The sequence below is a fragment of the Balaenoptera musculus genome, chromosome 6 (assembly GCF_009873245.2).
Source record: "Balaenoptera musculus isolate JJ_BM4_2016_0621 chromosome 6, mBalMus1.pri.v3, whole genome shotgun sequence".
NCBI classification, from domain to species: domain Eukaryota; kingdom Metazoa; phylum Chordata; class Mammalia; order Artiodactyla; family Balaenopteridae; genus Balaenoptera; species Balaenoptera musculus.
This window is the reverse complement of record NC_045790.1, coordinates 47,724,532-47,750,338: the sequence shown is the minus strand read 5'-3', so window position 1 is coordinate 47,750,338 and position 25,807 is coordinate 47,724,532. Positions and strand designations below refer to the sequence as shown.

Here is a 25,807-nt window from a genome sequence, read left to right as displayed (position 1 = left end):
AGTTTAGTGAGTTAGGATAAAGCATTTTATTTAATTGATGTCTTTTTTTTTTTCTTCCTCTCTTCTAGGATATATAGAAGCAGCCATGATAGAAGACAAAGGGCCAAGAGTGACTGACTACTTTGTTGTGGCAGGTCTCACTGATACATCTACTCTTTTGGATCAAGAAATAAATCGTTTAGATACTAAGTCTACTGGACCTAAAGCTCCAATTACAGACATTGCAGTTATTAACAAATCAGCTGGGGAAACAGTACCTGAGGGTTACACCTGTGTTGAAGCCACTCCGTCAGCTCTCCAGGCAAACTTGAACTATGGAAGTCTGAAAAGCCCAGAACTGTTCCTCTGTTATAAGAGAGGGAGAGATAAACCACCCCTTACTGACATTGGGTACGGTGACTTATTTTCTTTTGCTATAGTGAAGCGAATAAAATTTATTTAAGGTTCATGGCAATAGAAATTCAAAATCCTTGATAGTTCTATTATTATTTGTTACTTCAAAATCAAGTATAGTGAGATATTATGTATCTCTGTCCGTCCTTACTGAATTTCTCTGTATAGGATTGAGTCATTAGATTATTTCCTTTCAAAAGTATATTGAAATGAAGGCGTTAGAGCCTGAAATGTGATTTCATTTCTGTTTGTACGTATCAGATAAGCTTATTAATTAAACATAAAAGAACAAAAAGCTATAATAAAAGACAGTATATTTTTAAGGAGCTAGTTGGGTTACGCGATGAGCTTTTGTGAAGCTCCGAACTCATTTAACAAAGGAACATTCCTGTTTTAAAAAATACAATTGGGACTTCCCTGACAGTGCAGTGGTTAAGACTCCCTGCTTCCACTGCAGGGGGCACGGGTTTGATCCCTGGTTGGGGAACTAAGATCCTGCATGCCGTGGGGCATGGCCACAAAAAAAAAAAAAGATGAAAAATACAATTGCACTGTGTGGTTTTTAATGCCAGGAGCAAAGCATTTACGGTTTAGAAGGAGTATAGTTGTTATGAGGTATTTAGTGTCTAGTCCACAGCCAATGAAGATCATTCTTCTGTGTAAAAGCTTTTTCTCCAAAAATGTTTATGTTGACTCTTCTTTAAATAAGATGTGCTTTGAGAATACCTATAATACTTTACCATATATACATGTCATGTATTAAGCTCTTCTGCTCATTATAATTACCATCAGTTAGTACAAACATATATTTGAGAGCATCTTGGGAAACATTCGGGATCAATTTGTTCATTTATGCAAAACACGCAGTTGGAATTTTGATGGGAATTGCATTTAATCTGCATATCAATTTGGGGGGAGTATTGCCATCTTTACCATATTAAGTCTTCCAAACTATATGAGTTGTCTTTCCATTTATTCAGGTCTTATTTCTTTTAGCACTGTTTTATGGTTTTTAGTGTACAAGTCTTTCACCTCCTTAATTAATTTTTGAAAAATATTTATTTATTTTATTTATTTGGTTGCGCTGGGTCTTAGTTGCGGCAGGTGGCCTCCTTAGTTGTGGCTCTCGGGCTCCTTAGTTGCAGCTCGCCCGACTCCTTAGTTGTGGCATGCGAACTCTTAGTTGCAGCATGCATGTGGAATCTAGTTCCCTGACCAGGAATCGAACCCAGGCCCCCTGCATTGGGAGCACAGAGTCTTAACCACGGCACCACCGGAGAAGTCCCTCCTTAATTAAATTTATTAAATATTTCATTCTTTTGGATTCTGTCATAAACGGGATTATTTTCTTAATTTCTTTTTCGGATTGTTCATTGCTGATGTATGGCAACACAGGTGGGTTTTATCAACTTCATGTGTTAATCTTATACCCTGCAATTTTGCTGAATTTGTTAGCTCTAATAGCTTTCTTGTGGATTTTGGGGGTATTTTTTATTGTATAGGATCATGTCATTTGCAAATAGAGATAGTTTTATTCCTTCCTTTGCACTTTGATTTATCCCCCCCAAACACACCGCCCTTGTCTTATTGCTCTGGCTAGAACTTAACAGTATGGTGTTGAATAGCAGTGGTGAAAGCAGGCATCCTTGTCTAATTCCTGATCATAGGTGGAAGGTTTTCAGTCTTTCACCATTGAGTATGATGTTAGCCGTGGGTTTTTCATAAATGCTATTTATCATGTTAAGGAAGGTCCCTTCTATTGCTGGTTTTATGAGGGCTTTTACCATAAAAATATGTTGGATTTTGTCAATTGCCTCTTCTTTTTTAATTGATAATGATCATGTGGATTTTTCTTTCATTTTATTAATGTGATGTATTACATCAATTGCATTTCTTAGGTTGAGTCCCTCTTCCAATGAAACCATAATACCACACCAAAAAAATGATTAATTCTTGAATATCATCATATATCCAAATTACCCTGATTGTCCCACGAAATGTTTTTTTTTAAACAGTTGGTTGCTGGTGGTTCTGTTCATAGTTGTTCTGATATTAAGAACGGTAGTGAGCTGCTACATTTGACCACCGCTTGTTTTGCTCATCATTTCCTTTACTGTTCCAACAGACCTCTGGGGAAATTGTCCCAAGGTCCTCATTATGTTCAAATTTCCAAAGCCAAAGGATGTTTTGTCCTTATCTTACTTTACTTTAACTCCTTTAGTATAGTACATATCACCCTATTTAGCTTCTACAGTTTTCCTTCAAGTCAGTACAGTTGTAGTGGGGGTCATACAACTTTATAAGATTAGTGGACATAAGAGCCAGTTTAGAAAGTTCGGAGCATGATTGGGAATTGGAGTTATAGAGGCTTCTTTTTGAAAGCGTGACTTTAAGGGAAAGAGAAGATAGTTATGGACCTTGCTATTTTGTCCATGGACCAGTATTGTCCATAGGGCCTGTGAGTGTGTTAGAGAGTCAGAATCTCAGGCACTGCCCTAGACCTACTGACTCTGTATTTTAACGAAATCCCCAGCAGCAATGGTTTAGGATACCTGGAAGGTGAGGGGATACAGAGCCCAGGGCTATTTTTTAACATTTCTCCCAGGAGAGAACCTTGAACATCTTTATATTGAAGGGAAGAAACCAATGGAGAAGGAAGGGTTGAAAATATAGGACTGAGAGGTTTTACTGTCAGTTCTTTTATTTTCTCTATGGTTTTCTTAAGAAGATAGGTAATATCCATAACAAGATGGGTACAGGATAACAGTTTGATAATATTCATGTCAGTTGAAGGGAAACCAGCCCCAGGGACTTAACTTGTGTTCCAGCACTCACTGTTCTCTCTGTTAGCCATCCTTTAAAGGTTATCTGTTCACATCCTCATCCCCAGACCTCCCACCATATAGTTGTAATTAAAAGGGTATAAGTCTCTGAAAGATTGTTGTTCCTTGTGATTCAGGGGCATAACTTAAAAATGATGACTTAGATAATTATACTTAGATGCTTTCAGGTTGCAAGCGGCTCTTTCATATATATCTTGCAGTTCCCTAAGGCTTCTAATTTGTGTAAACTGATCCAGGTTTGCTTGAGTGTGCGGTCATCTTTTAGCTGATCATGGTGGTAAAGTTTCTCTCCAGATCAAATAATTGTTAATATCTGGTGATTTGGTCTTTTTTCCCCTCTTTCCCCTCAATTAAGCATACTAGTGAGGTTTGGAAAAACCTGTTAGCCAGTATAAAGACAGGTACCAATCTCATTCAACTAAATATGAAACAGAGTTGTCAAACTTTTGACCTTTTGGACTGTTTTATAAACAAGATGAGATATTTATAAAAATAACAGGGTTTTTTTTCCTGGAAAAGATGTTAAGTTAAAATATGTAAGATCTGATATTCCCTCATAATTTCAAATACTCCATAAAGTGTAATTTAAACAGGTCACTGTATTATTGTATATGTCAGATGTGTTTTTTGAGATAAGGAATCACAGACTACTATACAAAGTTCTTATCTTCCTTCACTTATCAGATTGATTGACTTTCATATGAATTTTTTTTTCCAGCACTTTTGGTTTTTGAAAATTTTCAAACATACAGAAAAGTTAACAGAATATTGTAATAAACACCAGTATCCTTTTCTCCTAAATGGTAAACTGTAGTATACTGAACAATATGCTGTCCATCTAGATTCAACAAATTAACATTTTCCAATATTTTTGTTAAACTATTTGAAACGAGGCTGAAGCTATCATAACAATTCTCCTGTGAATACTTCACCATGCATCCCTTAAGACATGTTCCTAATGACCATGGTATATAGAAAATTAATAATTCCATCATATTTTTCAGTATCCACTCCCTAGCCAAATATTTGCAGTCGTCTCAAGAATGTTTATTTATAGCTTGAAAAAAAATCCAGGATCCTGTCGTGGCTTACCTGTTGTATTTGGTTATTGTACCTCTTTATTTAGTCTGTTTATCTAGAACATTCCCCAAAATTTTTCTGTGATATATAGACATTTTGAAGAGTCTGGGCCACTTGTCTTATAGAATGCTCTACATTCTAGATTTATCTGATTGTTTCCTCATCAAGTCATTTAACTTGTTCCTTTATTGTCAGTATTTCCTGTAAACTGGATGTTAGGTTTAAAGTCTGGATTAAATGTACATTAAATATTTTTGGCAAGAATACTTACAGGTAGCGCTAGCATCAGGAAAGCATGTAGTGGCAGATTGTCCCATAATTAGTGATGCTAAGTTCAGTCATTTGGTTAAAATGGTTAATTGCTTGCTATCTACTGTAAAGGCATTTTTATTTTTTCTGTTATTTAAGTAATTTGTGGAGTTGTGGGCATTGTTTAAATATCTTGTCCCCTAACACCTTTTCACTTACTGTTTCCATTGATCATTGCCTGAATTAGATCTTGTATGGGGGGATGTAAAATGAGACTTTTCTAATACTGTCATTTAAAAAATACATTTTTTTTTAAAATACATTTTTAATTGGCATTTTATTATAATGAAGAGCTTTCCTATTATCTTGGCCTCATTTTTTTTAATGAGACAAATTTTTAAATTTGTTTTGAGTGTAATTGAGGAACTGTGAATTTTAATTTATTCCGTTTGATAAAAATCAATTATAATCCTTATTCTTTTTGCCCAAATTGTCCCAAGTTTGGCCAGTGGGAGCCCTTTCCAGCTGACTTCTGTGTCAATCAAAATTTGGAGCTATGTGTATTCATTGTTACTGAGGTGTCTATTTTTTATATAAATAAATATTTATATAAATCATGAGTTCATACTCATATTTCAACTTCAAATTTTAACATTAAAAACTTACTGAACTCATTTTGGATTGTATCTTGTTTCTCTTATGCTGAAAATCTTGGTTTCTAAATCATAAATATGTTACTTATTGCTTTATCTTATTTACATAAGGTAATCTCAAGTTATAGTATCAGTTTTACTACCAATAGTAGTTCTGTTACTGAGTTCCTTGTCCCTAGAATAAAATCCATTAAGCATTTACAGAGTACTGTGTTAAAAAATTATATGAAATAGTTTTTCTATGTGGTTATATTACCAATTTGCTATGCAGTTAGGTTCATTTGTTCCTTTTTGTGTTTCATTTGTTTTAACATTCTTTCTTTTAATATGGAAAATATTGTTGTGGTTCAAAACACATAAAAAGATATATTTAGAGAAGTATTGCTTCAGTTTCTGTTTCCTCTACTCCTTTCTCCATACTTTCTGCCCTCTCCTCCCCTGTTGTTTAGTTTCTGATTTATCCTTTCAATGTGTGTTTTTACAGAAACAAACAAACACATATGTGTGTATAGTTTTATTTCTTCCTCTTAAACAAAATGCAGATACTATGTACACTATTTTATACTCTGTTTTTTCACCTAACAACATCTCCTGGGAACCACTCCATTTCTGAAAATGGAGATCTTTCTCACTCTTTTTTTTTTTTAATAGCTTTGTAGCACTTATTTGTGTGGATGTATCATACTTTATTCAGCCAGCCTCTATTGATGGACATTTGGGTTCTTTCCTATCTTGTGCCATTAAAGAATGCTTTGGTGAATAATGTTGTGCATATGTTGTTACATATTTATGGAGTTATATTTTCAGGTAGATCCTAGAAAGGAATTGCTGGGTTAAAAGATACATACATGCATAATTTTGTTAAATGTTACCAAATTTCCCTCCATTGTGATTGTGCCATTTTATACTACCATTATCACTGTATATGAGTGCTTCTTTCCCCACAATGCCATCAACAAAGAATGTGATAAGATTTTTGAATTTTTGTCAGTCTCACAGTAGAGAATTGGTATGTCAGAATAATTTTAATGAGGTTAAGTATTTCTTCAATTTAGTTTAAGGACCGTTTTTTCTTTTGTGAACTGTTAATGTCTTTTGGCATTATCTGTTTGTTAATGTCTTTTTTAAAAACAGGTTTTTGATTAATTTATTCTTTTAAAATTCAGGATAGTGGTTTTCCTTAATGATATAGTGATTGGAAGGGAGAATAATGAGAACCATTGGTGATTGTTTTTTGGTCTGGAGCTGGTTATACAGGTTTGTACACTTTATGCCAATAAACTGAGCAGTATGCTTAAGTAAAAAAAATAAAAACAGGTTTTTGGTCTTTTTCTTGTTTTTTTTTTAATGAGATTTTTATGTGTTAGGAAGATGAACTTTTTGTAAAAAGAGTCACCAGATGTTTTCTCCAAGTTTATTAATTTGTCTTTTTTTAAAATTGAAGTATAGTTGACTTACACTGCTTTGTTAATTTATAAGGTATACAGTGTAGTGATTGAATATTTATAGATTATACTCCATATAAAGCTGTAAAATATTGATTATATTCCCTGTGCTGTACATTACAGCCTTGTAATTTATTACAAGTAGTTTGTATCTCTTAATCCCTTTTACCTATTTTGCCCCTTCTCCATTCCTCTCCCCTTATAATTTGTCTTCTGACTTGGTTTACGGCGTTTTTTTTGTCATGTAAAGTTTATTTTATGAAGTTTATTTTCTTACTCTTTTATTGCCTCTAGATTTTGAGTCATAGTTACATTTTTCCTACTGCTAGGTTTTCTTTTAGTATGTTTTCATTCTTTACATTTACACTGGGAGCCCTTTCTGTGTATAGTGTGAACTATAGATAGAATTTTATTTGTTTATTTTTCCCAAATGGCAATTTGCTTATTCAAGCACTGCTTATTAAATTAAAAAGTCCATCTTTCCCTCAGTGTATTGAGGTGTCACCTTTATCACATACTAGATTTCTGTTCATTGTTCTTTCTATTTACTCATTTGCCAATACTATTTTTTTTTTTTTTATAAATTTATTTATTTATTTATTTATTTATTTTTGGCTGTGTTGGGTCTTCGTTTCTGTGCGAGGGCTTTCTCTAGTTGTGGCAAGCGGGGGACACTCTTCATCGCGGTGCGCGGGCCTCTCACTGTCGCGGCCTCTCTTGTTGCGGAGCACAGGCTTCAGACGCGCAGGCTCAGTAGTTGTGGCTCACGGGCTTAGTTGCTCCGTGGCATGTGGGATCTTCCCAGACCAGAGCTTGAACCCGTGTCCCCTGCATTGGCAGGCAGATTCTTAACCACTGCGCCACCAGGGAAGCCCGCCAATACTATTTTGATTTAAATATGGAGGCTTTACAGTGTTATATTTAGTTGAGCTTTAACAACTTCATTGAGCTATAATTCACATATACAATTCACCCATCTAAAGTGTACAATTAAATGGTCTTTAGTATATTCACAGAGTTGTGTAGCCACAGTCCATTTTAGAACATTTTCATCACTCTAAAAAGAAACCTTATACCCTTAGCAGTCACTCTCCAATACTCTTTTCTACTCTCTAGTCCTAGGCAACTACTAAATTACTTTCTGTTTCTGTAGATATACCTGTTCTGGACATTTCATGTAAATGCGATCTTACTATATGTGGTCTTTTTTTGTCTGGCTTTTTTCACTTAATATGTTTACAAGGTTCATCCATGTTGTACCATGTATCAGTACTTCCTTGTTTGTATTGATCCGTGATATTGTCACATGGCTCTACTACAGTCTACATATCCATTCTTTAGTTGATGGACATGTGATTGTTTCCACTTTTTGGCTGTTGTGGATAATGATGTTATAAGCATTTGTGTATCCGTGTTTGTATAGATGTGTTTTCTTTTCTCTTGTGTATATACTGAGAAGAATCTATGTTTATTTTTCCTCTTGGGTCATGTGGAAAATCTATGTTTAACCCATTGAGGAACTGTCAGACTGTTTTCCAGAGCTGTTGATTTCCACCAGCAATGTATGAGGATTCCAATTTTTCTGACACTTGTTATTATCTGTCTTTTTTATTCTAGCCATTCCCATGAAAGTGAAGTGGTATCTCATCTGGTTTGATTTGCAGTTCCCTAATGGCTAATAGTATGTTCAAGATCTTTTTATGTGCTTTCGGACATTTGTATATCCTCTTTGGACAAATGTCTATTTAAGATTCTTTGCCCATTAAAAAAAAGAAGATGTTTTATTTTAAAATAATTTTACAGAAGAATTGTAAAGATAGTACAGAGAATTCCTATATATCCTTTGCCAGTCTTGTGCCCATTTTTAAATGGTGTAATTTTTTTATATTAATTTGTAAGATTTTTTTTTTACATATTCTGGAAAGAATTTCCTAGTTAAATATATGATTTGCAAATATTTTCTCACAATCTGTGGTTATCATTTCACTTTCTTGATGGTATCAATTGTAGCACGGAAGTTATTAATTTTAATGAAGTCCAGTTTATCTGTTTTTCTTTTGTCACTTGTGCTTTTGGTGTCATATATAAAAAGGCTTAGTCTAACGCAAGGCCACAAAGATTTATTCCTGTGTTTTTTTCTAGGAATTTTATAGTTTTAACTCTTACATTTAAATGTTTGATCCATTTTTGGTTTTCTGGTGTGTAGTGTAAGGAAGGGGTCCAACTTTGTTCTTTTGCATTTGGATATCCAGTTGTCTCAGCACCATTTGTTGAAAAGATTATTCTTCTCCCATTGATTTATCTTGCCACTCTTGTCAAAATCAATTGACTGTAAGTGTATGGGCTTAATTCCAGACTGTCCACGTTATTCCATTGATCTATATGTTTATCCTTATTCTAGTACTGCACTGTACTGATGACTAGATTGGTAGTAAGTTTTGAAATGGGGGAGTGTGGATCCTCCAAGTCTGTTGTTTTTTTCCAGATTGCTTTGGCCTATACTGGGTCCCTTGCATTTCCATATGAACTTTAGGATTTTGTTGCCTATTTCTGAAAAAGCAGGCAGCTAGGATTTAGATAGTAATTTGCCATCTAACCAACATTAAGTCTTCTTATATATGACCATGAGATGACTTTTTATTTATTAGCTCATCTCTAATTTCTTTAAAAGGTGTTTTATAGTTTCAGTCAAGGGATTTTTAAAGGTGAACTTTTGACAGGAATTATGAAGGTAAATTTTGTGAAAACATCTGAATACTAGATAAAACTTCTGAGAATTGACCTGAGGATGATTGTCGTATTGCCCCTTTTTTGTTTCATATGTTTCTTGTGATAAGCAATAAAAAAAATCAAGTTGTTTGATCCTATTTACACTTCTAAAATTGTATTCTAGCTGTTGAAAAATAGTAGGAGATTTCTAATTCCCAAAGTAATTATTTTAGTTTTGGTTTGCAGTTAAGATTTGGGAAACAACAGGGGAGACTAAAAAAAATTTATTTTGTTCTCAAGGAGAAAACTAGCATTAACCTGACATATGTTTACTTATCTATTTATTTCTTCCCTCCCTGCCATGCAGAGTTTTATATGATGGGAAAGAAAGGCTAATTCCAGGATGTGAAGTGATCCAAGCCACACCCTATGGTCGCTGTGCCAATGTCAACAATAGTTCAACTACTTCACAAAGAATCTTTATCACTTATCGAAGGGCTCCTCTAATTCGACCCCAGAATTCGTTGGCTGTAACTGATATCTGTGTTATCGTAACCAGTAAGGGAGAAACCCCTCCTCATACCTTCTGCAAAGTTGACAAAAACTTAAATTGTGGAATGGTAAGAATAAAGTTTCATTTCCAAAATTTCATATGAAAATTAAAAAAAATTTTTTTGGACTTCTCTTTATTATTGGGCTTATTATTTACTCTCAGTTTATATTTTCATGATTTTTTAAATTACTTTTAGCGCTCTAATTTTTATGGTTCATAATAACTTAAAAAAATCCTTAGCTACCTGATGTTTTAGAATAATTTCATCCAGAAAATAGTTAAAGTCAGGGATTTTTTTTTTTTTTTGATATGTGCTAATATATTACACTAATATACAGGTTTTGTTAGCTTTTGGGTTTTAGTGGTGTCTTCAAGGACAGTTGCAGGGAGATTGGGTCGAGACACCCTTTATATTTATTTATTTATTTTAAATATTGTAGTTTTCATATTTATTTTAAAAGGGCTCTACTGAAGAAGAAAATGCAACATATACATTGGATTTATAGTTTTATGACACTAAAGTTTACTGTTGGGTTATGTTTATTTTGAAAAACAACTTAAAGCAAACTAATATTAGCTTAAATGAGGTATAGGCAGAGATGACCCATGCACCCAAGGCTATTATTAGTCAAGACAGGTTTGCCTCTGGAGATGATGACTTCATAGCAGCTAGTGACCCCGGTCTTCCCTAGTTTGGGCTCAGCACCCACGTTTTGTGCTGTTTCTTTCAAATAGAGGCAGCCTCTGCATGATTACAGAATTGTAGAATTTTTGAAACAACCTTTGCATCAGTTTAATTTTCATGGCAATGTTTTTTTATTCCTTTTCTTCTAGTGTTTTCAGTTTCATGTTTTGCTATGTTGTATACTATATAGTCTGTTTGATAAACATGTTTTAAATAGACTTCCCTGAGGAAATAATCAAAATCTTCAGAAGACGTTCAACAAAATCAATTTATTATCACTCTTTTGCCTTTTTTTTAAACCTTATTCATATTTTACAGTGGGGTTCCAGTGTGTTTCTGTGTTATAAGAAGTCTGTGCCTGCTTCTAATGCAATAGCGTATAAAGCTGGTAAGTAAATGGAAAAAAAAAAAAAAAAAAAGGTCTCTGTATTGTTGCACACTAACATTTGGTTAGAAGAGACAGTGTATGCTCCCTTATACAGTTTGTGGAATTGATCTATTTATGAATTGAATTATCTGTAACTTTAGCATGTAAAGGCATAAGTTTTCCTAAATACATTACATACTACAAGATATATTAATATTACCCCCCACCAACAAAAATATACTGTTAATTAAATGGAAAATTTTATTCCAAACAAGCATTTGTGGAATAAACATTCAATTTTAGTCTACACTAATAGATTTAATAGTTGAGTGGAAAATATTTACGCTCTGACCTTTTATATTTTGGCAGTCAGAAAGGTGTCAAACTGCATCTTTACTTCTTATATATTTCCTTCTCTTATCTCTGTGTGTCTGATTTGAAACCACATGTTACTTGCCATGAAAGGTGGAGTTGCTTCCTTTCTCCCTTGTTGCAAAGAATCAGCTATTTGGAAGAGAGGAGGGCCTGAGAACCTTTTCTGCCACGAAGTGTTTGAGAAATCTATCGCCACATTCTTACTGCACAGTAAAGTGTCAAGGGCTGTAAAGATTTAAGTGTGACCTCTTCATCCCACTGGTATGGTGGGATAAAAACTGAAAATACAGGTATGCTCCAGTTGTAAATAGAAGAGATACTGGAATACTTCTTTGTGAAAAGAAGCAGTGTCAGTTACTTTTTATTGTGCACAATTTTTGGAATAAAGTTTTACTTCAGGGAAGTCAGGCAAATCCATATATGAGAAATCTTCATTGTCGTCCTAAAGACATTCATACTAATGTATCAAACCATTTAATATAAAAATAAAGGCAGCAATTAACAGTTATAAATTTCAGTTATCACTTTAAAATGTAATACTGTTAATATTGCTGTAATGTGTTGATTATCCGTGATTTCCTTAGGAGTTTTTTTTTTTTGGTGGTGGTGAGAAAGTGTCACTTAAAGAAGACGTATAGAAACAAGTTTTGTGAAGGTGTTCAGGTATTTGATATAAGACACATATTTTAGAATAAAGAATTTTGGAGACTGAATTTGGACTCAAAATTCTGCTACTGACTTTCAAGTGTTTAACCTAGAGGTGGTCTGTGTATTAGAGACATTAGAGGCTAATGAATTGATGTCATGTAGCTACTTTATTCTGAAGGGTCTTTGTTATGCTTCTCAGAGTGCCCCCTGCTCCTGCTTCCTTGATCTCGCATACCCTGTACAGAAACAAGAGTTTCTGTCTCATTTACTTTTCATGTTACATTCCTTTTACACTGCTGCTGCTCTCTCAAGAAAAGTTTAGGGGCTGTGATAATTTCTGCTGCCTTGGCATTATTTCATAACACTTGTCCCTTCCCTGAATTTTTTTTTCTTCCCACAGAAGACTAACTGAAATAGTTGATAAATTTCCCTGTATGTTTCTTGCATTCTCTAAGATGTTGGCAGTGTGTAGGGAAAATACATTAAGATTAATGATCCTGTTGAATAGAGTTTTAACTAGTATATTTAATACATTTTAATGTTACAGTGAACTTTAAGTCCATGGGTAAAAATAAATGGTAAATTTGTTATTTATTTTAATTACTGATATGGCAAGAGAAAAATTGATCTTGAAATTTCACACAAATATTTCTGTAAAATGTGCTCTTAAAATATCCTATTAATATGTAATATGTAAAATATCCTATTAATATGTATCCTATTAATATGTAATTAGTAACTATTTAAAAGTAACTATTTAAAAAGAAATATCGGGAGTTCCCTGGCAGTCCAGTGGTTAGGACTTGGCGCTTTCACTGCCATGGGCCCGGGTTCAATCCCTGGTCAGGGAACTAAGATCCTGCAAGCCCGTGTAGCATAGCCAAAGAATAAAAAATAAAAAAAAAAAATAGATAAATAAATATCATTATGTCCTTTCTCCAATAGGTTTAATTTTTAGGTATCCAGAAGAGGACTATGAGTCATTTCCGCTCTCGGAATCTGTTCCTCTCTTCTGCCTTCCGATGGGAGCTACAATTGAATGTTGGGATCCCCAAAGCAAATACCCGCTTCCAGTTTTTTCAACTTTTGTCCTCACAGCCTCTTCTGCTGAAAAGGTATATTTTTTCCTCTTTTATTAAACCTATTTTGTCCATGATTTTAATCCATAAAATGATTAATATAAGTTTAATTTGAATGTTAGGATTATTTGGACACAATACATTTCTGTTTAAATTTGTACTATAATGCCCAAAGTGAGAAGTCTACATGAAAATTGGGATCAGGATGCTGATACCCCTGGAGTGTCTGTAGGAGCAAATATAAAGTCTCTGGAGAGATACCCTCAAAACCCAGGCCTCAAGATGAGATTCTAGTAGACATAGGTCTATGTCTTCTAGAAGACATAGGTACCAAAGGAAGAATCAACAAGACACAGAGCTGGATTACACCCTTAAGATATTGAAATGATAGAATAACAATATCAAAGATATTATAAATTGAATATATAATTGAAATGATTCAAGACCTAATAGAGGGGCTCAAAACATCAAGGAAAGAACAGGATATTTTGAAAAATGAGTAGACAGGTTGGAAAAAGAATCAAATGTCTAGAAATGAAAATATCCATAAAATTAAAAATGTAATGAATGGTTTAAACAGCAGATAAGTCATGCATGAAGGAAGAATTAATGAAGTGGAAAATAGGTTATCTTGAATGTGGCACAGGAATACATAAAACATAAAAGGAGTTTAAAAATGCAGAGGATAGAATCAAATGGACCAATAGATATTTAATGAACCCCAGAAGGAGAGACTAGAAAAGGGAGAGACAGCATTTTAAGAGCTAGTGGTTGATTGAGAGTTTTCCAGCGCTGATGAAAAATTGAGTTTTTCAGGTTAAAGATACACTCTGAATCTTCAGCAGAAAAAAAATAAAAGTATAAAACCACCTCTTTTCATATTATAGTAAAACGATAGAATACCAAAGACAAAAAACAACCAGAAAGAAAAGACATACTTACTTACAAAGGTATAACTATTAATTGATGGCTAATTTCTCAACAACAACAGTGAGGGTCATAAGACAAATAATACATTAAAATTGAGGGAGTAAGTGAAGATAGTTTAAACAGTATGCAGAAAGCGCTAGCCATAAAAGAAAAGATGAATAATAGGACCTCATTGGAGTTAAGGACATCTGTTCATTCAAAGGTACCATTAAGAAGGTGGAAAGGCAGGCCCCAGGCTGGGAGAAAGTAATGTGATACTGTAGGTATTCCATAAGGGTCTTGTATTCAGAATATTTAAAGAACTTCTATATTGTCAGCAAGGATAAGAAATAACTCTGTGGCCCAACAGGTATACACCTGAGCATATCCCAAGAGAAATGAGTATATATATTCTCCAAAACACATGTATATTTGTATACTTTATTGGTAATAGCCAAAAATTCAAAGCATGTATAAACAGTAATAATAACATAGAATGATAATTTAAAATAAAAATGAGATGGCAAAGAAGCAATATTAGGAAATAAAATAAAAAGTAAATAAAACTACAGATCTAGTAGAAATTTAAAAATTGAAAACTTTCTGAGGAAATTTGATAGAATAGCTAATTTTATTGAAATGTGTAACTAACCAAGGCTGACTCTTGTGGAGCAAACAAAAATACATCTGTGTCCTCATTCTCCAGTCTTCAAGTTTACAGCCACTGTACTGAAGATGATAATTAAGGTTAAGTGTCCAGCAGAGTGTCTGGAACATAGTAAAATACTCACTGAATGGAAGGCCAGTACTATATTGACTGGATTGCTTACAAGTAAGCTAACTCTTTAGCTTAATAATCATTTATAGTTTCTTCCATTGAAAGCAATAAATATAAATGAATATTTTAATATCTTCAAACACTTAAGCGTTACCAAAGTTACTTTGACCAGTAGAGAACAACAAAGCCTCATTGTGATGCTTTTGTCATATTGCTTGTTAAGAACCCCAGAGATGACTTTGAAATAATTGTATCTGAGAGTGTTATTTGTATCTGTAAAGACAAGGGTTAATGTGATATAACAGACACACGTATATATGACATATATACATACACATATGTATATAGTGACTAAACAGTTAAAAGATTTATAAGAGTATCACTTAACCATTTCCAGAACGTTTTCATCACTCTAAACAGAAGTTTCTTCCACTCCTATCCTATGTCCCTCTTTTCTACTATCTGTCTCTACCAATTTGTCTATTCTAGGTAGCACACATAAATGGAATCATATAATATTTGTCTTTTTGTGTCTGGCTTATTTCACTTAGCGTAATGTTATCAAGGTTCATCCATGTTGCAGTATTTATCAGAATTTGATCCCTTGTTAAGGATGAATAATATTCTCTTGAGTGTATATATAGTCAGCCCACCGTATCCAGGGATGCCCAACCTGTGGATCTGGAGGGCCGACTGTACCACATCATTTTATAGAAGGGACTTGAGCATTCATGGATCTTGGTATCCGCTGGGGGTCCTGGAATCAACCCCCCTCGAATACTGAGGGACGGCTATACCACATTTTGTTTATCTGTTCATCTGTTGATGGACATTTGGGTGGTTTCTATCTTTTGGTTATTGTGAATAATGCTGTTATGAACATTGGTGTACAAGTATTTGTTTGAGTCCCTGCTTTCAGTTCTTTTGGGTATATACCTAGGAGTGAAACTGCTGGATCATAGGGTAATTGTTTAACTTTTGGAGGAGCTGCCAAACTGTTTTCCCCCATAGCTGCACCATTTTACATTCCCATCAACAATGTTTGAGATTTTTTTTTTTCATTTACCTGTCATATGCACTCTAAGCAAATACTTCTTTTGGAATAAGAGAAAAAGAGAAATTAATTTTTAAAAACACTCAAATTTTATAATGGAATTCTTTTACTCTGTAGGTATATGGAGCTGCCATCCAGTTTTATGAACCTTACTCTCGAGAACTTCTAACAGAAAAACAGCTTATGCAGCTGGGCCTATTGACACCTGTAGAGAGAAGAATGGTCTCCAAATCCATCAATTCAAACAAATGCATTTGTTTACTCTCACACTGGCCTTTTTTTGAAGCTTTTAGAAAATTTCTCATGTTTATCTACAAACTTTCTGTGTCTGGACCACATCCTCTTCCCATTGAAAAGTATGTATAATGATTTGAAGGATGTCTGGTGGAAAAATTGGATGTATTTATGTACATTTCATTGTTTACCTGACTTTAAGCATCAAAGTTGAAAGGGAAGGAGAGTCACAGTCATCCTACTTTTTACTTGCTCCCTTCTTCACCTGAATCATTGACTCTGAATTTAAAATTGAGGAGTGGTGGTGAGGATGACCAGATAAAAATCTTCTGAGAATTCAGCTGAGGAAGAAACTTATATATATACATTATATTGTATGTGTTCTTCCTACTCATTCTTAAATAACCAAGAGAAAAATAGCTGTTGATGCACACATACCCCAACTATCCAAATGACCATTGCAAGTTAAACATCTCTAAACTGATGTAGAAATTAATGGTGTTAATTGATTAATTGATGTTAAAAGTAAGGTTTTGGTTTTAGCATCGATAGAACTCTACATGCTTTCCCTTTGATTTGTAATTCTCTTCATCATGGAAATGTTTTGTAAGCAAGAAAAACAGATGTGGAACCACTGTCTTTTTAAAACCACATCTTTTCTGACTTCTAGTGGCACGTTGAGTTGTTTATTATAGTAAATAACTCATGTATCCTGCTAACGAAGCAAGTCAAGAGCTTTGGTGGAAATGTGTTATACTGTGTGTAAACAGATTTTTCTTAAACTTTGCAAAATTTCACATTATAGCAAAAAAGATTATCAGTGAAGCATACTAGTTTAGTGGATAAGAGGGGGCCAGTTACCTGTAGGTTTTAAAGTAATGCTGCTCAAAAATCAACTTTATAAAATAGTAAAAGTACTATGCATAAACACATCAAAATTTGGTATAGCAATATGGTTTCAGCTTTCTTGTTGTATTACTGGAATGACAGTCTAATGGTTCATAATTCTAGATTTAACTTTCAGCTGTCAGATTAACTTAAAATTGATTGGAGTAAATTTAATGTTAATGATAAGTTAGCAGCCTTTTGAAAAATTAAGGTTCTATGAAATTGTGAAAAAAAAATCAGTGTATATCATCAATTCTTTTTTTTTCAGTTGAAGTAATACTTTGCATATAGTGGCTCCTAAGAGCTCAAAACTTTGGAAAAACTTGAGTTATTATGTATAGGTGGAGAAATAGGACAAGTGATTTGCCCAAAGTTACAGTGTAAGAACTATATTAATGTAATTAATATTATTAGATTGAATTCTGTATTAGTTTTGGTTCATTATATCACAGTTAGTTGCTCCCATACTGGTACTGATAACCAGGGCAATAAATGTTAGCTTCTTTCATGAAAACTATATTCATGTTATTCTTATTTTCCTGGTGATAATAGGGTATATTAATCTGGACTTTTAATCAGGAAATACATTTTGCATTTTAGAAGTTGAATTCCACTCATAGTGGAATGAGTACATTTATTTACACTAAGTAAATTTATTTATTTATTTAGCTTAAGTTTTAGGTAAGTGGCTTTGTCAGGTCCAGGATGATAAATAGTGGTATTTAAGATCTGTTAAAATCCATGAAGCATTTTAGAAAAGTAATTATCTTTATTTCAAAAATTTTTTCTAGGCACATTTCACATTTTATGCAAAACATCCCTTTTCCTTCACCACAAAGACCAAGAATCCTGGTACAGGTAATAAAAAAGAGTATGTTTGAAGGGAGTGCTGCATATGTTCATTCCAGTCATTGCAGTGTGGATGCTATGGTCCTTTTGGTATGAGGCGGAGCAAGCTGCATCCATGAAGTCCTTGAATTTTCTGTATTTTATATCTTTAGCTAATATTCTTTTGTACTGTTTTTTTGAATTTTGGGTATACAGAATTGGAATAATTACAATACTTGGTTCATGACATCATCATTGGTTCATGTGTGGCCTTTATGTAGCCGACTTTAATAACATAAAACCCAAAATTATGTTGAGGGCGTGTTTTTAACATTCGAGTGACTAATAAATATCAAATGTGAAATTGGTTATGGTTGGAAGGCAGAAGTGAAGCAGTCTATAATAGTGTTGTTAAAGGACCAGTTTCTTTTTATTTCCAGTCAGTGGCAGACCTGTGTAAGTATATAGCTTGTGACGTAAGCAGCTTACCATATGAGATCAGTATAGACATGAACAGGTCTATACCCTGTCCAGAGACATGAGTTCACTGATAATGTACTTGGATATGATAGCAGTGTCAGAGTGCCATGAAAGTTTCTAAATCGCTTTCTCTCTATGTATATACTATTTCTTCCTGGACCAATAACAGTTTGCAGACTGATCTATAGAGGCAAGCTATTTAAACATTTTTTTCTAAGATGGTTATTAACATTATATGTGTTAGTCAAATATTGTTAATCTTGAATGTATTTCAGTTCAGCAAGTATTAATATATATTAAGCAATTGCCAAATAGAGAGTAAATAAATTGGAGGCTTTTAAAAAGCAGTTATTCCGTAATTTTTAAACAGCTGTATTTTAATCAATTAACTGAATCAAAATTCAGTTGAATTAACCATTTAATTTTAAAGAACTATGTACTTCTAAGTAAATAACAGCTATTGTTTTATATTTTAGTACATGTTTCCAAAACTGTATCAGTCTGCCTATTAAACTATTTTCCATTTTACCCTTGATCTAAATATTTAGGTTTCAAAATTGGCTTGGTTAATTTATCATTTTTTTTTCTTTTTTTAAGCTATCAGTCCATGATGCGTTAATATTATCACAACCAGTTTCTACACCTTTACCACTAAGGTAATTAATGGTATATAAAATAAAACATTTGTTCACTTGGAGCAGAATGCTTTTAAAATATTTTAAGGGTTAGTATAATAGAGTTGTGTTATCTTTACAAACTAAGAATAGCCTTAATGTTTCTAACTTTGATAGCTGGGGCCATTCAGCATTTTAAAAATGGAACACTTAAAGAAAGTTGCAAGATTGAATGTAGGGAATACCTCCCTTTTCCTCTCATCTCCCCTCCGCATATCCAGTTCATTACTGAATGTTCAAGGTGAACTGATTTTATCTCCTAAAATGTCTTGAATCTATTGGCTTCTCTTCATCTGCGTCACTAGTCCAGGCTAGCATGATCTTTTACCTGGACTACTTCATTATGAGCCTCTTAATTGGCACTCTTTTGCTCTTGTCTTTCAGTTTTTTATCCACACTGCAGCCAGTGTGTCCTTTTGAGAATGCAAATATAAAATGGTTGGAGAATGCAAATATTTTTATTTTGGGCATAATCTCTTGTTGTTTTCATCCCTTCCTTTAATATGCTTTAGTCACAGTAGGTTTATTTCAATTCCTTGAACATGACAATTGCTTTTCCTTGCTTCAGGACCTTTGCAAATGTTGTCTCCCCACCAACCCCTACCTTCTTTCTTTAGAGCTCAGCTCAAATGGCTGTTCTTTAGGAAAATCTTTCCTGATAAACGCCCTTGTTACCAAAGGATGAGTTTGAATCATTCTGTTATACCATCATATTAAATTTGCTACTTTTCAGTGATGACTAAATCAGGACTTAAAATTAATATTAGATTCTCAATTTATTAGTATTTAGGAAATAATTTAATAAGCAAATCTTAGCACCTTTTGGTGAAATAGTTCATAATCACCTCTTTTTCTCTCCTTTTCTAGTGGAGCCAACTTTAGCACCTTGTTAATGAATCTGGGTCCTGAGAATTGTGCAACACTGCTGCTCTTTGTTTTACTTGAGAGCAAGATTTTGCTGCATTCTCTTAGGCCAGCTGTGTTGACTGGAGTAGCTGAAGCTGTTGTAGCTGTAAGTATAGAATTTTCTTTTTAGTGCAGAATTCTTGACAGAGAATTTTTACTCTAAAGGGAAATTTCCTTCAACCAAAACTTTGAAATTACCACTAAATGTTTAACATAAATGTAGTAGGGTGTCAAAGAGAAATACTAAATATAAAGGAAAAAAAGTGATTTCTATTGAGAGAAAATTTCAACTTCTAATTTTTCATATTTTAGAGTTCTTCAGAGAATCTATATGATTACATAATAATAGAACTTGTGAATGAAGCTTACTGTGTTAAATGAGAAGCTCTGGTCAATTTCAGCTGCCCTAAAATTGTTTACATGAATTACATGACTAATTTCTCCCAATTTTAACTTTTAATCATTGTGAGCCAGTAATGTATAGGAAAATCTAGGTGATTGTGAAATTGGATAATGTACAAATGTTTAGCTTTGTGAAAAGCATAAATAAAAGTTAAGTCCTGTTTTATTTCCTTTTTTTTTTTTTTTTTTTTAATTATTTATATTTACTTATTTCTGGCTGTGTTGGGTCTTCGTTTCTGTGCGAGGGCTTTCTCTAGTTGGGGCAAGTGGGGACCACTCTTCATCGCGGTGCGAGGGCCTCTCACTATCGCGGCCTCTCTTGTTGCGGAGCACAGGCTCCAGACGCGCAGGCTCAGTAGTTGTGGCTCACGGGCCTAGTTGCTCCACGGCATGTGGCATCTTCCCAGACCAGGGCTCGAACCCGTGTGCCCTGCATTGGCAGGCAGATTCTCAACCACTGCGCCACCAGGGAAGCCCCAAGTCCTGTTTTAAAACCTCTTGATGGCTTCCCATTGCAATTAGAAGGAGGTCTGGTCATGTAGGGCTTTATAGGTCATAATATAGAATTTTGGATGTTCCATTTCTCTAACTCTATTTTCCATTATTTGTTTAATTTAAAATAGCTGACTCTCCTCTCTTCCCTTCCCCATTTTACTCTCATGGAAGTAAGGATCTTTTTTAGGTCTCTTTTTTACCCCTGTGTCCTCAGCATTTATCACAGTTAAATAGCATGGAGTAAACACTCAATAAATACTTGTTAAATCAACAAATGGGTTATGTCTCCAAGATATTAATCTGGTCAGAGAAATGCTGCTAGGACTGAAAACAGTAATAACCATTTGAGATGGCTTATGGGGGGCAAAGATCCTAATTATGTACTAATTTTCCAAGCCTCCACAGTTGCATGTAAAAGCAAAAGTTGTTATAACATGAAAATATTTGTTAATGAACTGACCAGTTTTAGAAAGTTCCCACTCAAGTATTTCTTCCTATAAAACTTTAGGGATTATCCATGCCCCTCTGTCTGAATCTCTGTGGCCCAGTCTCTTGCAATGTGAAATTGGAAATCTTATTAAAATGCAAGATTGCATGAAATTTATGTAACCAATGTTGGAGAACAGCCTGAATTGCTTGCAAAACTATTGATAAATGAGGATTTGATAGTAAGGCAAATTACCATTTAAAGAGGAGAAAATTGAAAAGAATCGTGACAGGTTAAATTCCTCAAAAAGAGAGTGATTTGAATATCAAAGAATATTGAAGAGTTAATGGAGCCCCATAGCAAAAATTGATGGAACCAATGAGTACTCTTGTAAAATTGACATTATTTATGATTGTGCTGCAAAAGTCAAAGGTGAAGACAAGGGTGTCATATTTTGTTGTCCAGTAGTTTTATTCTGAAATTTCTCATGTAGTTAGAGGTGTAACGTACCTTTTGTTGAATGGTAGATAGTCAGTTTTCACTGGAGGAAATCTGGAGTCCTTGCAAGGTCCTTTGCGAGTAGTTCTATCCCTCTGCTCTCTGATTCCATTTTCTACTTCTCTCCCTCTTGCTCACTCTGCTCCAGCCGCGCTGGCCTCTTTGCTACCCCTGGCGCATACTAGGCAGTCCCCACACCTTAAGGCCTTTGCTCTAGCTGTTCCTTTTCTTCGAAGCGCTCTTCTCCTAGATATCCCCTTGACTAAAACCCTCACCTCCTTCAAGTTTCAGCTCAGTGTCACTTTCTTAATGAAGCCTACCCTGTTTGGCCTATTTAATAATACAGCCTGCTTTCCCTCTCTCCTCTCTCCTCTCTCATGTTCTAAACTCTAATCGCCTTTACTTGGCTTTACTTTTTCTTTTTTTCGTAGCACTTAGCACTCTCTCACATGGTATATATTTTATTTATCATGTCTTCTTTTTGTTTTCTCTCTTCCTTCTAGACCAGGTGTTGGCAAACTATGGCCTGTGAGTCAAATCCTGGCTGCCACTTGTTTTTGTAAATAAAGTTTTACTGGAACATAGGCCATTTATTTACATAATGCCTATGACTGCTTTCATACATGAAGACAGAGTTGAGTATTTGTGACAGAGACAATATGGCTTGCAAGGCATAAAATATTCTTTATCTTTTACAGAAAAAGTTTGCTGGCTCTTATGCTACACTGTACATTTCATGAGGGCAGGGATCTTTGTTTCATTCACTGTTACAGCCCCACCATCTAGAACAGTTCTTGGTACATATTAAGTGCTCAATTACTAGAAAGTAAATAAATGATTGAAGACAGAATTCCAATTCTGTATAACCATCTGGAATAACTGGCAGAGGTAGTAAATGCTATAGGTAATTATTTGGGGTGAGTAATGATGGGTAAGGTAAGAATTGAACTAGATCTTGAAATATAGCAAGGATTTTTGTAGTAGAGGAAAGATTTTGTCATCAATGATTAAAATTTTAATATTAGTTGATTATTAAAATTTTAATTTTTTTTTTTTTTTTACTTATCAAAACTTGTCTTTTTTCCTTTTTTAAAAAGAACACATTGATACAATTAAGGTAGAGCTTTATAAAGGAAAGCTGGTAAAGATTGTTGAGGTATGTTTTATATTGACTAATATTTTTAAGATGCCAAGATTCACTGAAGTTGGATAATATTATGTTTATTTGGGCAGTTACGAAATTTTTTTTGTTGAAATTTTTAGTTGACTGTTACTGTTCCCAAGAGAATCATTTAAATTTTTTTAGTTCTTGGTGTTCTTAGTTGGATTTTAGTCAAAGGTTATCTTGAAAATTAACAGATGAATGAAATGCATCAGAGTTAAAGATCATGAGTTTGTTTTATAAAATTTTGGGCAATTTTTTCTCCTCTTTCACTTTCTCCATAAAATGGGAATGTGGATTTTCTATAGGCATTAGAAGGATTAACATGCAAAGAGCTGTTAGCATTTTTTTAATTGTGCTTATGATCATTGTCATTCTTGAAGATTTTAATCACATTGGTTCATAGTATTGCCTAGCAGTGTTTTATAGTCATTTAGTTTTTGGAATGAAACTAGACTTAACTGCTGTGTAATGGTCCCTTTCAGTAGTATTAGTTAATTACTAATTCTCATTGCAAATTTAAAACTTGGTTAATTTTTTAAAACTTTTTTTCCCAGATGATCTTTCCATTTCAGTGGCAATGCCCATATATTCCCCTTTGTCCTCTTTCACTGGCAGCAGTGCTTAGTGCACCTTTACCATTTATAGTTGGAGTTGACTCAAGGTATTTTGATCTTCATGACCCACCACAAGATGTTGTTTGCATTGACTTGGATACAAACATGTTATATGTGTAAGTTGATTCTTTTTATATTATCTCCATTTATGTTTTTCCCCACATGTAGTTATAGCTCATTGAAAGCATATACAAATATGCTACTTTTAAAAGTTGGTAATAAGTCTTCAGATTCAATACAATGATTCTCAATCAGGACGGGTATCAGAATCCTGGAATGTTGTGTGGTTTGAAAAAGATTGTGTTCAATATTATAATAGTTTATATTGGATAATAATGTTAACAGTAGGCAGGAGATATTTATGTTTATCAGAAGAGAATATGGATTATTAAAAAAAAAAAGGTTAAAAACACTGCTTTCAGAGCTCAAGAGATGACATGCTATCTAGGTTTAATTCAAAATCCGTGTGTAAGCTCTTAAAAAATGGCTTTACCTGTTTGAGTTTAGTCACAATATAGGGTAATATGCTGTTTTCTTAGTTGTCAAGATTTGAATTTTATAGGGATTATAGAGAAATTGATATTAAAAATCAGTCAGAGTTTGTGTTTACTGGAGGTGATAAATATGTATAGCAGTGGTGTAACTGAGGGTTCAGAGAGTAGAGCACCACACTAATAAAAGAAGATTCATCCATCCAGTTCTAGATGGATGTTGAGGAGCGCCCTCTGCAACCCCGCCCTCACAAAAACAACAAACAACGTGGGTAAGGGCAGTAAGTATTGAGAATTCCCTAGTATTAGTGCCAAATTCCAGGTCCTGGAGTGCTTTTACTCTTTACTGTTTGATACTGGCAGAAAATGAATAGAGTAAGAATTTGGGATGAGACTTCAATGGTTACAGCAGTAGAATTGGTTGGGAAAATAGCCTTGAGTGAACCAGAAGAATAACTGAAGGAAGGAAGAAAACACTTAATGTACCTTAAAAAATAATTTTGAAATGGACCTACCATTGTATTTTGAAAACTGTGTAATTGTGGTAGCTCTTCACTATGTTTGTTTGTTTATTTATTTGGGTTTTCAGTACTTTTTAAAAATTGAAGTATAGTTGATTTACAATATTGTACTGTTTTCAGGTGCACAGCATAGTGATTCAGTATTTTTACAGATTATATTCCAATAAAAGTTATTAAAAGGTAATAGCTGTAATTCCTTGTGCTATGCAGTATATCCTTGTTGCTTATTTATTTTATACATAGTAGTTTGCATCTCTTAATCCTATACCCCTATCTTGCCCCTCGCCCCTTTCCTCTCTTCACTGGTAACCATTAGTTTGTTTTCTATATCTGTGAGTCTGTTTCTGTTTTGCTGTACTCATTTTTTTGTTTTATATTTTAGATTCTACATATAAGTGATATCACACAGTATTTATCTTTCTCTGCCTAATTTCACTAAGCATAATATTCTCTAGGTCCATCCATGATGCTGCAAATGGCAGAATTTCATTCTTTTCTATGGTGGAGTACTCTTTTATCATATATATATACATATCATCTTTATTCATTCGTCTGTTGACGGGCACTTGGGTTGCTTCCATGTCTTGGCAATTGTAAATAGTGCTGCTAGGAACAATCAGGTGCATGTATCTTTTCAAATTAGTGTTTTCATCTTTTCTGGATATATTATATACCCAGGAGTGGAATTGCTGGATCATATGGTAGTTCTATTTTTAGTTTTTTGAGGAACCTCCATACTGTTTCCCGTAGTGGCTGCACCAGTTTACGTTTCCACCAACAGTGTATTAGGGTTCCCTTTTCTCCACATCCTCGCCAACATTTAGTTTTTGTTGTCTTTTTGCTGATAGCCATTCTGACAGGTGTGAGGTGATATCTCACCGTTGTTTTGATTTGCATTTCTGTAGTAACTAGCGATTTTGAGCATCTTTTCATGTGCCTGTTAGCCATCTGTATGCCTTCTTTGGAAAAATGTCTTTTCAGGTCTTCTGCCCATTTTTTGATTGTATTGTTTGCTTTTTTGATAATGAGTTATATGAGCTGTTTGTACGTTTTGGATATTAACCCCTTGTTGGTCGCATTATTTGCAAATAATTTCTCCGATTACATAGGTTGTCTTTTTGATTTGTTGATGGCTTCCTTTGCTGTGCAAAAGCTTTTAAATTTAATTAGGTCCCATTTGTTAATTTTTGCTTTTATCTATTTTGCCTTAGGGGACAGATCCAAAAAATACTGCTATGATTTATGTCAAAGAGTGTCCTGCCTGTGTTCTCTTCTAGGAGTTTTATGGTTTCAGGTCGTATATTTAGGTCTTTAATCCATTTTGAGTTTATTTTTGTATATGGTGTGAGGGAATGTTCTAATTT

General features: G+C 34.0%; 1 protein-coding gene across 5 annotated transcripts in view; it reads left to right on the top strand.

Moving 5' to 3' along the window:
* Positions 1–25,807, top strand: part of DENND4C (DENN domain containing 4C) — a 131,296-nt gene that overhangs the window by 36,177 nt on the left and 69,312 nt on the right. For 4 of the 5 annotated variants that reach the window (XM_036856758.1, XM_036856759.1, XM_036856761.1 and 1 more), the window contains exons 2-10: positions 69–390; positions 9,740–9,992; positions 10,929–10,998; positions 12,946–13,115; positions 15,938–16,176; positions 17,734–17,800; positions 18,848–18,906; positions 19,792–19,936; positions 23,372–23,547. In XM_036856758.1, coding sequence (XP_036712653.1) covers positions 86–390; positions 9,740–9,992; positions 10,929–10,998; positions 12,946–13,115; positions 15,938–16,176; positions 17,734–17,800; positions 18,848–18,906; positions 19,792–19,936; positions 23,372–23,547 — 1,484 coding nt within the window. In that variant the 5' untranslated portion in view covers positions 69–85. Of the gene's footprint in view, positions 1–68; positions 391–9,739; positions 9,993–10,928; positions 10,999–12,945; positions 13,116–15,937; positions 16,177–17,733; positions 17,801–18,847; positions 18,907–19,791; positions 19,937–23,371; positions 23,548–25,807 lie in introns of those variants that run through there. The other variant, XM_036856762.1, reaches the window with a different exon arrangement.